General features: G+C 39.8%; 1 protein-coding gene across 1 annotated transcript in view; it reads left to right on the top strand.

Moving 5' to 3' along the window:
• Positions 1 to 14,677, top strand: part of LOC132379574 (leucine-rich repeat-containing protein 27-like) — a 73,561-nt gene that overhangs the window by 32,082 nt on the left and 26,802 nt on the right. The window contains exon 5 of the mRNA XM_059947638.1: positions 10,300 to 10,492. Coding sequence (XP_059803621.1) covers positions 10,300 to 10,492 — 193 coding nt within the window. The remainder of the gene's footprint in view (positions 1 to 10,299; positions 10,493 to 14,677) is intronic.

Below are 14,677 nucleotides of genomic sequence, written 5' to 3'. Positions count from 1 at the left end.
TGTGTGACAGATGCGTATCAAGAACAGCTGTCCGAACAGGCTGATAACCATGATCTGTCGTCATCTACAGGAAACAGAGTGTTGGTAGCTACAGCTCTAGAAGCTTCATGATTTTGATGACAGAGTAGTGGTAAAAATTACTCTGTACTGGGCTAAGTGGTTGTAACCTCCGGCCTAGATGATTGTTGCATAATTTAAGTGGAAGAGAGAGGACATTTGCATGAATAGTAAGATGTTTATCTATGGAGATTTCATGTCTCCTTTTTAGTAGTATGTTGTTGAAATTATTATAGTGTAATAGTTAGGGGTTGTCTATATTTTGTGTTGTGCATTTGTTATGGATAATTCATCACATAGGTTGGAGCATGATAGAAGCAAATGAATATAGTTATGTATTCATGCTTTGTCTATGTTCAGTTTAGTTTAGTGCCAAAGAAGCTGCCAGAAAGATATTTTTTGTTGACCATTAACGTTACTGCTAGATTGGTATTATATTGTTATTAGACTACTTATTTTGTTATATCACAAGTTTTAGTTTTGATAGTTTTATTGAATTTACTTTATTACTTGCATCTTTCTTATACATGAGGAGTAAAAATCTTTGTTACATCTCTGTCTAAATGTGCAATGTGCAAATTATAATAATTTATAATAAATAGTATGTACAACAGGACATACAATTGTATCAGCATGATGGCCTGGTGGAAGAAGCTGTCTCCAGACCCTGTTGCTCCTGAACTTTGTACTGCAGTACTATTTCCCAGATGGTAGCAGCTGGAACACTTTGTGGTTGGGGTGACTTGGGTTCCCAATGATCTTCCAGGCCCTTTATATACACCTGTCTTTATAAATGTCCTGAATAGTGAGAAGTTCACATCTACAAATATGCTAGACACTCCAAGATTGTTCATCTTTGTTGGTTTCTTAATAAAGGACCAAATATACTTTCTTCAACTTAGAAGTTCATTATTGTGGATAGCGTGTCATGCAGTGTTAGCCCCTGTGTTTAGTCTCTAAGTGATTTTGGTTTGTTTTCAAGTAACCTCTGCACATGCTGTTCAATAAGTAGTTCATCATTTTATAGCATGCATGGTCCAGGAGGACTTGTATATCTCAAAATGAGAAACCTAACGCACATGTGAATTGAGCAACCTCTGGGTAATGGGACAGTGGTATCTGTGAATGGCAACTGAAAGCTGCAGATCGAAAAAATCGAATCTGAAATGTTGTGGTGGTGAAGTAGCTGCATGATATGTGTAGAAAACAGTGTTCGTCCAGTATTCAAAGAAGCACTTGAGGAGTCTCTGTACTGTGTGATTGCAAAGTTGATGGAAGACAACTCAGGGTTGTCAAGGTTTTAGTATTAACCATGTCTCTTGCCATTACTTAGAGCCATACAACACAATTTACAGGAATATCTTATTATAACAATCCAACCAATCTTTCTAAAAGAATTAAGAAAAAGCCTCCATCCTCCCCCAAATTGTCTTTTAGGTTGTTCCCAGGAAGCTAATTTTTTTTTTTCCCATCATTTTCTAGGTAACCCAAAACACTGTACTTTTAATCAAGGTGCCCTTGTCCTTCACTATTGTATTGCTGACAGGCCAGAAAGTAACTTCAAACTGGCCATATATCCCACATCTTTGGCTTTTATTTCTCAAGTAGAAGATAAAATGAATTGAACCTCAATTCACAGCATCACACAAAACAATAAAATTAATCTTTTGTTATAAAAGATTATATCACCTGAAACACTTGAATTTTTTTGTAATTTTTCCAGGTTTTATAAAAGATATCCTAAAGTTCAGAAGTACATAACAATACCCAGGAAATTTATTAGACATTATGTCAAAAGAATTTTAGAATAGTGAATTAAACATCATCTTTTTTTCTTTTCCTTTCTATGAATAAACTGGCATTCTGCGTATGTCCCAGTATGCTAGACAACATGACATTGCACAAACTCTACATCATTATCAACACATTATATGGATAAAGTATATTAACCTGATCTTAAACAGCACACAATTTAACCTCTCCTTTCGTTTTTGATATATAACATGATGACACCCTGGTTGCATCACTGATGATGTGCCCCAGTCTCCTAGGACAGGGGTCAGCAACCTTTACCACTGAAAGAGCCACTTGGACCCGTTTCCCACAGAAAAGAAAACACTGGGAGCCGCAAAACCTGTTTGACATTTAAAATGAAATAACACTGCATACAACGTTTTTTTTGCCTTTATGCTATGTATAAACAAACTATAATGTGTTGCATTTATGAAATTGATGAACTCCTGCAGAGAAAACGAAATTACATTTCTGCATGCAACAAAAACATTTTGAACTCCAAAAAAAAGACATTGGGTTGAAGGTTACTTTTAACTAAAATACTCAATGTCTATTTGAGTTCTTCTTGTATTTATGAAAAACGCTGAACTTAAATTTTCCGCCAGCAGCAAACCAAAAATAACATCAGCCAGCTGTCAACCTGAAAAATAAAAGGACTATTTCACTAAACAATGAAAAAATATGAATATTCCTAAAATAATAGGCAATTAAAATATGTATCATACTTGGTTAATGGGATTTCTGCTCCTGGACCTCAGCGCACAGCATCTGCACATCAGGGCTGTATGACGTCACCTTCATCTTTACACAGAATCGCAAGCTGTCATCTGTGAGGTGTGCACGATGTTTGTTTTTAATAAAGTTCATGTTGGAGAACACCTGCTCACATACATATGTGGATCCAAAGATCGACAGGACTCCAAGCGCATACTTTTTAATGTTTACATAAATGTCGGGGATAGCATTCCATGTTTCGAACACAAGTTTGTCCGGTTTAGGGAGGTTTTCAATATCACTCCATTTGTGATTCTGAGCAAGAACGGCCTTCTGACGGGCAACATCTTCAAGGTCTGCTGTCAAGCGTCTAAACTTGGACACCCGTATGTCTTTGTCGGCTATTTCGGCCAGTTCCATCTCAAGATCAGGTTTACTCACACCTGCCAATGCAGTCGTATTCAGTAGAGATGAATCGATGCTTGGGGGAGTGACCGGGAAGGATAATGTGTTTTTTTTCCTCTCTGAACTCACAGAAGCGTTTCCCAAACGATGTTTGCATTGCGATGATTGCAGAATGTAAATACTCCGAATTTATCATGTCGTGACCTTGTTTGAACTCTCTCAAATTGGGGAAGTGAGACAAAGTGCCTTTCTGTCAATCTCTGGCAAGCACTGTCAACTTGCGCTCGAATGCCAAAACATCCTCCAACATGTGTAGGGCTGTACGTCCTTTCCCCTGAAGAGCTGTGTTCAGCGTGTTCAGGTGCGCTGTCGTGTCTACCATGAAGTGTAGCTTTTCCAGCCCTTTGCTGCCCAGGAAAGTTTTCACTTCTTCCAGACACGCGACAAAGCGTTTCAGCACCTCCCCTCTGGACAGCCACCGGACTTTGTTGTGCAGCAGGAGATCAGAATATGCGCTTTCCAGCTCGTCCAGTAACAAACGGAATTGACGGTGATTTAAACTTTTTGCCATTATTTTATTGACAATCTGAATGACAACATCCATTACTTCTGTGCATTCCGGAGGAAATGTTTGAGCGCACAGTGCCTCTTGGTGCAAGATGCAGTGAAAAATCAGCAGCTTTCTGTCCAGCGACTTCTGCAGAAAAGCCATAATTCCCTTGTGCGTTCCCGTCATATTCGGTGCCCCCATCAGTAGCTACTGACACCAGGTGGGTTTATTCCTTTGGCTCTTAAACAATTCAAGACAGCCTCACAGATGTCCGCCCCCCATGTTTGGTCTTTTAGAGGTATCAACTCAATCAGTTCTTCCCGTGGCCCGGCAGAGTTTACATACCGGCAGAACAACGCTATTTGTTCAATATCACCTTTGTCCTTAGACTCGTCACAGGCAATCGAGTAGGCCACAGCTGAATTGATGTCTTTAATTTGCTGTCTTGTGATGTCTTCTGCCATTTTTATGGTTCTGTCTTTGACAGTCTTTACAGAGAGGGGCATATCCCTGATTTTCTGCACAATTTCACTCTTGTTTTTAAAGTCCGTGAATAGATGTTCTGAAATCTTAATGAAAGATTCTTTTATATATTCACCATCTGTAAACTGCTTCCCGTGCCTGACTATTTCCTAAGCGGCAATATAACTAGCGTATGTCGTTGGTTTTCCGGACTTCATCCATTGCTTGAAATGATTTTTGCTCAGATCAACCTTCCGCATCAGTTCCGATACGGCTTTTTTTCTCTCATCTCCATCCAGATATTTTTGAGCAAAGGCTGCGTGTTTATTCTAGAAATGCTTTGCAACATTTGACTTTTTGTTGTTTGCTAGTTTCTCATTGCATATTAAGCATACCGGTAAACCAGTCTTGTCAGCAGTGAAAGCAAATGAATCTGTCCACGTATCATTAAACGTTCTGTTTTCTTCAGTCACTTTTCTTTTTTTTAGAATTCTCCATAGTTGGCCTACCTTGGATCGAAAAATTAAAGAAATCGCGCACTGACGGGTGTCAGGTATTGGCAGTGGTGACGTATATTAATAGCGATAAAAACACGTTGTAGCGGTGTGCTCACGCAGTCAGTAAACTGCAGTCGAATAACTTTATTCAAACTAAACAGCCTTGCTTTTAAGCCTCCCTCAACCTGGCCCCCATGGGCGCGGATGCTGCAAAAGACCAATTATTTCCCAAAGCAACAGGGAGCCGCAGCACAGAGGTAAAAGAGCCGCATGTGGCTCCGGAGCCGCGGGTTGCCGACCCCCGTCCTAGGATGTATCTCAGTATCACTGGGCTGAGTCTTTCTGGTAGGTGCTGTCAGTTCCATGGCGTTCCTGCAACTACAAGCAGTATTGATAGTTTTGTGCCGAAATTTCAAACCTGCTGACAAATTTTGACTAATGATGGAGTTTGAGCTTGTTGAGATTTCCCAGTACTCAGTATCTGTCGATGGATCCTATGCTATGTTAGACCTGTCACAAAATGTTCACTGGAATAATAAATAAGGTAACACTAAGCTTGATCAAATACAATCAAAATCTTCTTTTATCATGTCTGGATAACTGAGATAAATTACTTAAATATTTACATAAATATTTCTTCTGAAAATTGCATTAATAATGTGAGAAAAGTGATAGCAAATTAAATTGTTTTCTTGGTACAAATTGCGTAATAATTATGGAAGAAAATGAGTCTTTGATGTCATTAGTACATTTGAAATTGTTGCTGTGGAAATTTGTGTGAAATTTTGTTTATTGTAATGCCTGTGCCCCCAATTTACCCCCATACGCCTAGGGTGAACCGCCCTCGCCCCGCCAACAGTGCAATACTTTGGTGTAGATACAGTGTAATGTCTCCCAGTACACGCTCGCAACACAAATATCAAACAATGCACCAAAGGCTAGTAAATAATTGCAACTTAATAGTTATATCTTAGTGATGGGATGGTAGAAACAGATGACCTAAAGGTACCAAATCAGTAAGTTTATTAGTTTGTGCACATAATATTTTAATATGTTGGAGCTCACACCCCCAGTTCCATCCACAACGACCTTCCAAGCGTTTGGCCACTGTCCAAACCAACGACGTCCAGTATCTGCTGCCTTGGAACCACTGTCCGCTCCTCACATGTCCGTCCTCCTTGCTTGCCTCTCGAAAAAGACCACGAACTCCCGCTCAGCTCACACGGACAAGGTAGTGTAACAATTCTCCATTGGTTAGTTCCCCCCTCAGTTATAACCCAAACATCCTAGCCACAGAAACCCATTACAGCATTAAGTAACATTACAGAGAAGCAATTTCATTATAGCAATACAGAGAAGCCATTTTGTTAGCCTGACCGGTTAACACCACAGTTAATGGTACTGAAAGCCCTACATATTTATCATGCCATGTACAGTTAATAAAGCATATTAATTATCAGTATTCCACATCTACCTATTTTTAATTTTGGATATGGTACTAAAATTGTCATGACGTTAAAATTGATTTTGTGTAAATGGAGTTGGCTAAGGTAATGTTGTTTTATATATCAACTTTAATAGAAGGTTATTTGTTTCAATTTTGAACAGGAATTGCTACTACATTGCAGCAAGAGGCACAAATTATCTATGACGAATACAGGAGAAAGGTTGACAGGGGAATTCGACCTAGAAAGTCTGTCAGTGAAGTGTGGAGCAAAATGATTGTTAGCAGTGAGTTGAAAAATTCAAATTAAGGGATCATACAACACCAGTAGCCAGAAGCTCAAAACTCAGATACTGTGTAATTTGAATTTTTAACTATCTGTATTTCTAATTGCCAAATACACCATGTAATTTTATTTCAGCCTTGGTTTCATTCATTTTCATTCATTCCATTGTCTTCATAGTATTGAAAGATAATTTTGACAATTGTAACCTATTTATATTAATTTAATAACTTATATTTAAAAAAACACCTCTCCATGAATGTTATGCCTAAAATGAAATTCAGACCAAAGAGATTTAATGTTAATCATCTCTTTCCTTCAGACTCCTATTTGAGTTGATAGCTGCAGCTTTATACCAAGTCTGTTTTCAAAAATGCTAATGACAAGAAAAATGCAATTAATTTTGATGAATGGTCTTGGATGCGGGTGGTTGTTATGCTCCTATGACAGCCAAATTATTTAAATCTGACATTACTACTATATCCTAAGTATTGCTCAGAAGCATTCTTGCTATGGCATAACCTCATTATTTTCACCAGTATGTATTCTGGTGCTTGTATTAAGCATCTGTGCTCTTTGCAAGGGCCTTTCTGTGCTGCTTTCAGTGCCATGTTTCCTGTGTGTTGTATTTTTATTTTGAAGCAATCACTGGTCTTTCAAAATCAACCCCCATGAGTAACATGGAGTGGGAGAGACCGGACAGACCATGGAATCAGGAGGTAAATGACACTCCAGGAATTGACAGCTTACCAGCTAATTTGTACTGGGCTCTATAGAACTGGACCTCCAGAAAGTGTGTAAGGCTATTATTCTAGTTTGCAGCATGCCAGAATCTTGAAGAAGTGCATCATCATCCTCATCAACTGCAGAAGAGGGAGAGGGAGGGCATCAGAAATTAGTGACCATCTCACTATTCAATGTGGATTACAAGTTTCTGTCCAATGCTAATTGAGTCCAGAGCGCTCAGGGGATTCATATGGTAGCAGGAAAATTATAGTGTGTTGTGCTGCTCAGGGAAACTATTGCCACTGTGTGAGACACAAGAGAGGAGATGGGATGGACATGTGTCTCATCGTATTGGATCAGAAGAAATTCTGTGACAGAATATTGAACGTATGCATACATGTTGTCTAAAGTGGGCTTTGGAGAGGGAATTGGGAGTTGACAGTTTCAGTTCTGACTTCAACCCAAGCAGTAGAGCTTTGCAGGTGTTGTAAGGTCACTTGAAACACTAATGGTTGACAATGAACAATATTCATTGCCTACATCTCACTGAATTGATTTCTGCCAATCTGCAGATAGAAACATTCTCTAAGCTTAAACTATCATGAATCACTGTTCAATTAAATATGGATTTGACCAATTCAGAAGCTCTGCCTCCTGGAAGTTGGCAAGTGGGGTCAAATTACCCCTAAAATATTTCAAGCTGAAATGAATAAAAATATGTTTCCCACTCCCTCTTTTATCAAGGGGATATCCTTTAAGAAATGAATTCTGTTGGTAAACACATAAGGATTGTAGCAAAAATGCTGAAGAGGTTCTACCTTCAGAAGAGTAGTTGTGTCTTCATACAACCTATGGCGAGTGATGATGAGTTAAAATAGATAAGAGGAAAATATGGCCGCAAGAGCAATAATGAAGGAATCCAGATGACAAAGATATGTTTCTTGTTGTGCTTCGCTGCTTAACTTATTCTTCAATTACATACCACCATCGCCACCACCTAACTGCTCTTCATCAGCTACCATAGAAGGCTAAAACGTGGAAATGGAGTGGAAAACTGTAAAGCTAACTTGAATAAATATTTATATGATAACATCAAGAGAATTTTAGAGCTTTTGTTTGATCCTTCTGACTTTTGTGGTGAGTGTATGTTTCTGGTCTTCTGCTATCGTAGCCCATCTACTTCTAAGTTTGATGTGTGCATTCAGAGATGCTTTTCTGCACACCACTGCGGTGATGCATGGTTAGCTGAATTACTGTTGCCTTCCTGTCAGCTTGAACTAGTCTGACGACTCTCCTCTGGCCACTCTGATTAACAAGACACTTTCACCCATAGAGCTGCCGCTCACTGGATGTTTCTTGTTTTGCACACCAAACTCTAGAGTAAACTCGAGAGAGCATGCTGTGCGTGAAACTTCCAGGAGTTGAGCAGCTTCTGAGATGGTCAAACCACCCTGTCTGACACCAACAATAATTCTATGGTCAATGTCATTTAAATCATATTTCTTCCCCATTCTGATATTTGGTCTGAACAATAAATGTACCTCTTGACTATGTCCGTATGCATTGAGTTGCTGCCACTGGTTAGGTACTTGTATTAATAAGCAGGTGCACAGAATAATGTGACCACTGAGTGTAATCTAATTGAGAAAATTTATTTGAAACACAATATTCTTACAGGATTAACCAGACTAGAAGCAGGAAGGATGGTTCCGATAAATGATACGATAGTCTCAAATCACAAAATAAGAAATTTAGGAATGATAGATGCCTGGGCTCAAAAAGTATCAAAGAACATGGGGGAAGGGAGAGAGAGAGTAGAAAATGCTATTGAGACAGATTATCAGCTATGATTGTATTGAATGGTGGAACAAACTAAAAGACCCAAATTGCCTGCTCCTGCTATTTTTTGATTTCCCATGATAATCTAACATCCTGACAGCTGCGCAAAATGCTGTTGATTGTTGGCTTGGGTAAACAATTGTCTTCGTACATTTTCATGTCAGCTTTGAAAGTCTCTTTTCTAAATATCATCAGGTAATATATTTTGTAAGTTGAGCTTTATTTCCATAGCAGTGATATCAGTTGAAAAGCTTGCGTTAACCCAAATATTTCCGTGTGGAGAGGGTTTCGAGCCAGCCAAATTTTTGCAAAACTCTTAAAGCTGTGGTACTCATTAGAAAGAGAAATGAAGTATTTGTTTTAAAAAAAACCTTGTCATGAAACTCTGCAGACACTGGAAGTCTTGAATAAAACACACAGTGCTGGAGGAACTCACCAGGTCAGGCAGCATCAATAGAAAGAAATGAACAATTGATGTATTACTTAACCACAGATGTAAGTCAATTACAGAATATAAAGTTTTCCTCTTATTATAGGGCAGTTCTTTCTCCTCTTTCTCACTGTCAATGAGATGCAGACTGTCATTTGTCCTAATAGAATCAAGTTCACTGACCAACCACACCTGCAGTAACATGTCCTTCAGAAAAAGAAAGAGGTGGTGAGTGAAGAGAAAGGAGTAGAATGGAGGAAGACAAAAGACAATTAGAGGAAGGAGGAATTGAAGGTGGTAGAAAATTAGTGAAGGAAGACCAAGGAAGAAGTTGTGGATAAGAGTGTGTGTCTATGAGATCAAAATTGATCTGAGAATGCTTACAGTCTGTGTCCACATAAATGTAAGTACTGAGTCTGTTCAATTAAATATAATCTCATATTGTATTGGTCGTCATGCCATTCAATCTGTTTAGGGTGTGTGGTAGATGTGCAATGGGCAGCCTATTATAAAAGTATTGGCACATAGGCACTTACCTAGTGCTTTACCGACCTAGAGTAGAAAGTGAGTCATCCTTCATCTTCAGATTCATCTGAATAACAAAAGAAGCTTTAATAGTTGGGTAGCAAGGCGGTACTTTGTCCAGTTTTATCTTTCTGAGTTATTAGACGCTGTTATGTCATTAAGGTGGAATATCTGCACAATTGCACAGCTTATTTAATTTTTTATAATTATTTTTTAAGATATAGTTTTTATTATTAAGTATCGCAAGGTACTGCTGCCGTAAAACAACAAATTTCATTACATATGCCAGTGTTACTAAAACTGATTCTGATTCAATTCACTTCCATACCTTATCCCCATATTACTTGATTGCCTTAAGTACCAGTGAAGTGCTTTTGTATTTGGACTTCCATCAAGTTATATATGTTAATAACACTGTATTCATTCCAGCAAGTTAGGAACTGTTTTCCTTCTGTCATTTACACTAATTGTTCAAGAGTTTAAAATTAATTTCTGCTTATTTCAATGCTGTCACTTCACATAGTACATAGAATGTTATTGAAATTTATTGAGCTGTTCTTTTCCCTGTCTTAGAAATGCCGGTGATAGAAAAACTGCAGCTGAATGCACGAACGGAATCAAGTTTAGATTTCTCCAATGAGAAGGAGCGGCAACAGTTCAAAATACTGAAACAGAAACTAGCACAAGAAGAGAGAAGAGAAGGATTTCTCCAATCTAGAAAAGACCGGGGTGCAGGTTTCGTGTCAACTGTGCCCAGCATTCTGAGGTGAATCAAAATGCCGAAGAGCTGGCATGATATACCTCCTTTATCATGACTAGTAACATAACTAGTAACATGGTTAGCTTTGCTTCCTCATGGTTTCTGGTGACTGAGTTTTATCCAAATTTCAGATGCTATCAATATAAATTGCAAATACTTTCCATGACTGTGGATGTCCATTGGGTGCTCTAGTTTCTTCCCACTACCCAAAAGCCTGCTGATAGATTTCTCCTTGAAGTAGGTTCCTAGCAAAAGGAGTCAAAGATGACCCAGAGTTTGGTTATACGAGAGAGAGAGTTCTGTACATTCTGTTCATCACAATTCCTGAATAAGACAAAACAGGAGAGAGAGTTCAAAATAGGTGAGGGGGGCAATCGGTATTTTGTACGCCACAGTTTCTGAGGCACTTGAAATTAGGCAAGGGCCAATAAAAAGAAGTTAGGTTGAAGTGGAGTAAACATTGTATGAATTGACCAGTGTTGAAGTGAGGCACTTGAGCTTTGGCTCTTAGAGGCGGAGGCAAGGAGAGACATAGACTCTAAGTAGATTTTTTTCATTAAAAATTTATTTTTATTTTTCTTATTGCACAGTTAGAGTACAGGGGGGATGTAAGGCAGGATGGTGGAATGCTCCCCTTGAAGGATGTGGGAAGGCAAGGAGCTGTCCAGTGTCAAGAAGTGCATCCAGCTGCAGCTTCTTTCAGATTGTCTGAAGGAATTGAAGCTGGAAATGGATGAACTCTGGATTATTCAGGAGGCTGAGGGGCTGATTGACAGGACATACAGGGAGGTAGTGACACTCCAGGTGCAGGACACAGGTAACCATCAGGAGGGGGAAAGGAAGCTAGGCAATTAGTGCAGAGTACCTCTATGGCTGTTCCCCTCAACAATCGATGTACCACTTTGAATACTATTGAGGGGGGGATGACCTAGCAGAGGAAAGCCACAGCAGTCAGGTCTCTAGCACTGTATCTGGCTCTATCCCTCAGAAGGGTCAGGGTGGAGGAGAAGAGGAGTGCGATAATAAGGCATTCCATTGTTAGATGAACAGATAGGAGATTCTGTGGACGTGAAAGAGACACCTGGATAGTGCGTTGCCTCCCAGGTGTCAGGATTGAGAACAACTGGCATTAATAACACAGGTAAGAGTGAGGAGGAGGTCCTGAAGAGAAAATGTAGGAAGTTAGGTAGAAAGTTGAAAAGCAAGGCCTCCAGGGTCGTAATCTTTGGATTTCTGCCTGTTCACACACCATTGAAAATACTAGGATGGTTTGGCAGATGAATGTGTAGCTGAGGAATTGGTGCATGGGACTGGGTTTCAGATTTCTGAATTATTGGGATCTCCCTGGGCAAGATATGACCTGCACAAGAAAGATGGATAACACCTGAATCCGACGGGGAACCAATATCCTTTCTGGCAAGTTTGCTAGAGCTGTTGGCAAGGCTTTAATCTAGGGTGACTGGGGGATGGGAACTGGAGTGATTGGGCTGAGGATGGGACAGTTGGTGTACAAGTAGACTGGATGAACAGGCAGATGATGGTGCAAGATTATAGTCTGAGTTAAAGTATAACATGGGAGCAAAATTGAAAAGGGTGATGAATACAGGACTGAACATGTTATATATGAATGCACCTAGTATAGGAATAGGTAAATGATCTTGCAGCACAGATAGAGATTGGCATTGTGGGCATCACCGAATTGTGGCTAAGAGAAGATCACAATTGGAAGTTTAACATCCAAGGATACATATTGTATCAAAGTGATAGGCAGGTAGGCAGGGTGGGGTGACTCTGTTGGTAAAAAGAAATAAAATTAAACCCTTAGAAAGAAGTGACATAGGATCGGAAGATGTAGAATCCTTATGGATAGAGTTAAGAAACTGCAAGGGTAAAAAGACGCTGATGGAAGTTATATACAGGCCTCCAAACAGTAGCAATGGAAGATAGAAAAGACATGTAAAAAGTGCAATGTTATTAGGGTCATGGGGATTTCAATATGCAGGAAGATTGGGAAAATTAGGTTGATGCTGAATCCCAAGAGATGGAATTTGTGGAATGCCTACAAAATAGCTTTTTTGAGAATGTGAGGTTGAGTCCATTAGTGAATCAGGTTTAATATCATCAGCATATGTCATAAATTTGTTGTCTTTGCAACAGCAGTACAATCTAATGCATACTAATAGAATGTGTGTATGTTAAAATAGTTAAATAAGTAGTGCAATTCTAGAATTCTAGATTTGGTGTTGTGTAATGAACCAGATTTGATTAGGGAGCTTAAGGTAAAGGAATCCTTTGGAGCCAATGATCATAATATGATAGAATTCATCCTGCAGTTTGAGAGGGAGAGTATAAAGACAGTTGTATCAATGGTACAGTGGAGTAAAGGGTATTACAGAGGCAAGAGAGAGGAACAATTGAAAGTTGACTGGAAGGGGACATTAGCAGGAATGACAGCAGAACAGCAGTGGCTGGACTTCTTGGGAGCAATTCATAAAATGTAGGGGAGATGCATCCCAAAGATGTGCAAGTATCCTAAAGGCACAATGGTGCAACTGTGGCTGACAAGTGAAGTCAAAGACAACGTAAAAGCAAAAGAGAGGACATCTCTCTTCCCTTTATCAACCTCTCTGTCTCTATCTCTGGAGAGTCTATCTACTAATATTTTTTATAAGCCCTCTGATTATTGCAGCTATCTTGACTATACCTCTTCCCACCCTTTTTTTTTAAAAAAGCATTCCTTTTTCACAGTTCCTCCATCTATGTTGCATCTGTTCTCAGGAAGAAGCTTTTCATTCCAGAAAAATTGAGATCTCCTTCAAAGAAAGGGGCTTCCCTTCCTCCAAAATCAGCGCTGCTTCACCCACATCTCTTCCATTTCACACACATCTGCTCTAACTCCATCCTCCCACCACCACACTAGGGATGGGGTTCCTCTTGTCCTAACCTACAACCACACAAATCTCCACATCGAGCACATAATTCTCTGTAACTTACGCCATCTCCAACGGGATCTCACTACCAAGCACATCTTTCCCTCCATAGGGATCTCTTCCTATGCGACTCCCTTGTCCCCACTGATCTCCCATCCTGCACTTCTCCTTGCAAGCAGAACAAGAGCCGCATCTGCCCCTACACCACCTCCCTCACTACCATTCAGGGCCCCTAACAGTCTTTCAAATGAGACAACACTTCAACAGTGAATCTGTTGGGGTCATCTACTGTATCCTGTGCTCCTGGTGTAGTCTCCTGTGTATCAGAGAGATCCGAGATAGATTGGGAGACTGCTTCATCAAGCACCTTCACTCTAACTGCCACAAAAAGTGGGATTTCCTGGTGGCTACCCATTTCTTCACATTCCGACATATGTGTCCTTGGCCTCCTCTACTGCCACAATGAGACCACACTCAGGTTAGAGAAGCAACACCTTATATTCCATCTGGGTAGCTGCCAACTGTGATGGCATGAACATTGATTTCATGAACTTCTGGTAATTTCACCCCCCCCCCCCCATTCACCATTCCCCATTCTTGTTTCCCTCTCGTACATTCTCTTCTTACCTGCCTATCACCTCTCTCTGGTGTTCCTTCCCTTCTCTTTCTCCTTTCTTCCATGGACTTCTGATCTCCCCTGTCAGATTCTGCCTTCTCCATCCCTTTATCTCATCCACCAATCAACTTCCTATCTCTTTGTTTCACCCCCCTCTCCAAGTTTCATCTATCACCTACCACCTTGTACTACTTCCTTCCCTCCTCGCCTTCTTATTCTGACTTCTTCACCCTTCCTTTCCAGTCCTGATGAAGGGGTCTTGGCTCAAAATATTGATTGCTTATTCCCAACCATAGACGCTGCCTGATCTGCTGAGCTCCTCTAATACATTGTGTGTTTTGGTCTGGATTTACAGCATCTCTACCTGTTGTGTCCAAGATGTTGACTATTTTCTAAATGGGGAGAAAATTTAAAAAATAAAAATGAAAAGGACTTGGGAGTCCTCATCAGGATTTCCTAAAGGTTACTTTGCAGGTTGAGTTGGTGGTAAGGAAGGCAAATGTAATGTTCACATTCATTTCAAGAGAGCTAGAAGAAAAAAAGCAAGGATGTAATACTGAGGCTCTGTAAAGCATTGATCAGACAACTTGGAGTATTGTGAGTAGTTGTAAGAAAAGTTATGCTGGAATTGGAGAGGGTCTAGAG

The sequence above is a fragment of the Hypanus sabinus genome, chromosome 22, assembly GCF_030144855.1.
Source record: "Hypanus sabinus isolate sHypSab1 chromosome 22, sHypSab1.hap1, whole genome shotgun sequence".
Classification (NCBI taxonomy): domain Eukaryota; kingdom Metazoa; phylum Chordata; class Chondrichthyes; order Myliobatiformes; family Dasyatidae; genus Hypanus; species Hypanus sabinus.
The sequence above is the reverse complement of the archived record's forward strand: the minus strand, read 5'-3'. Positions and strand labels throughout refer to the sequence as shown.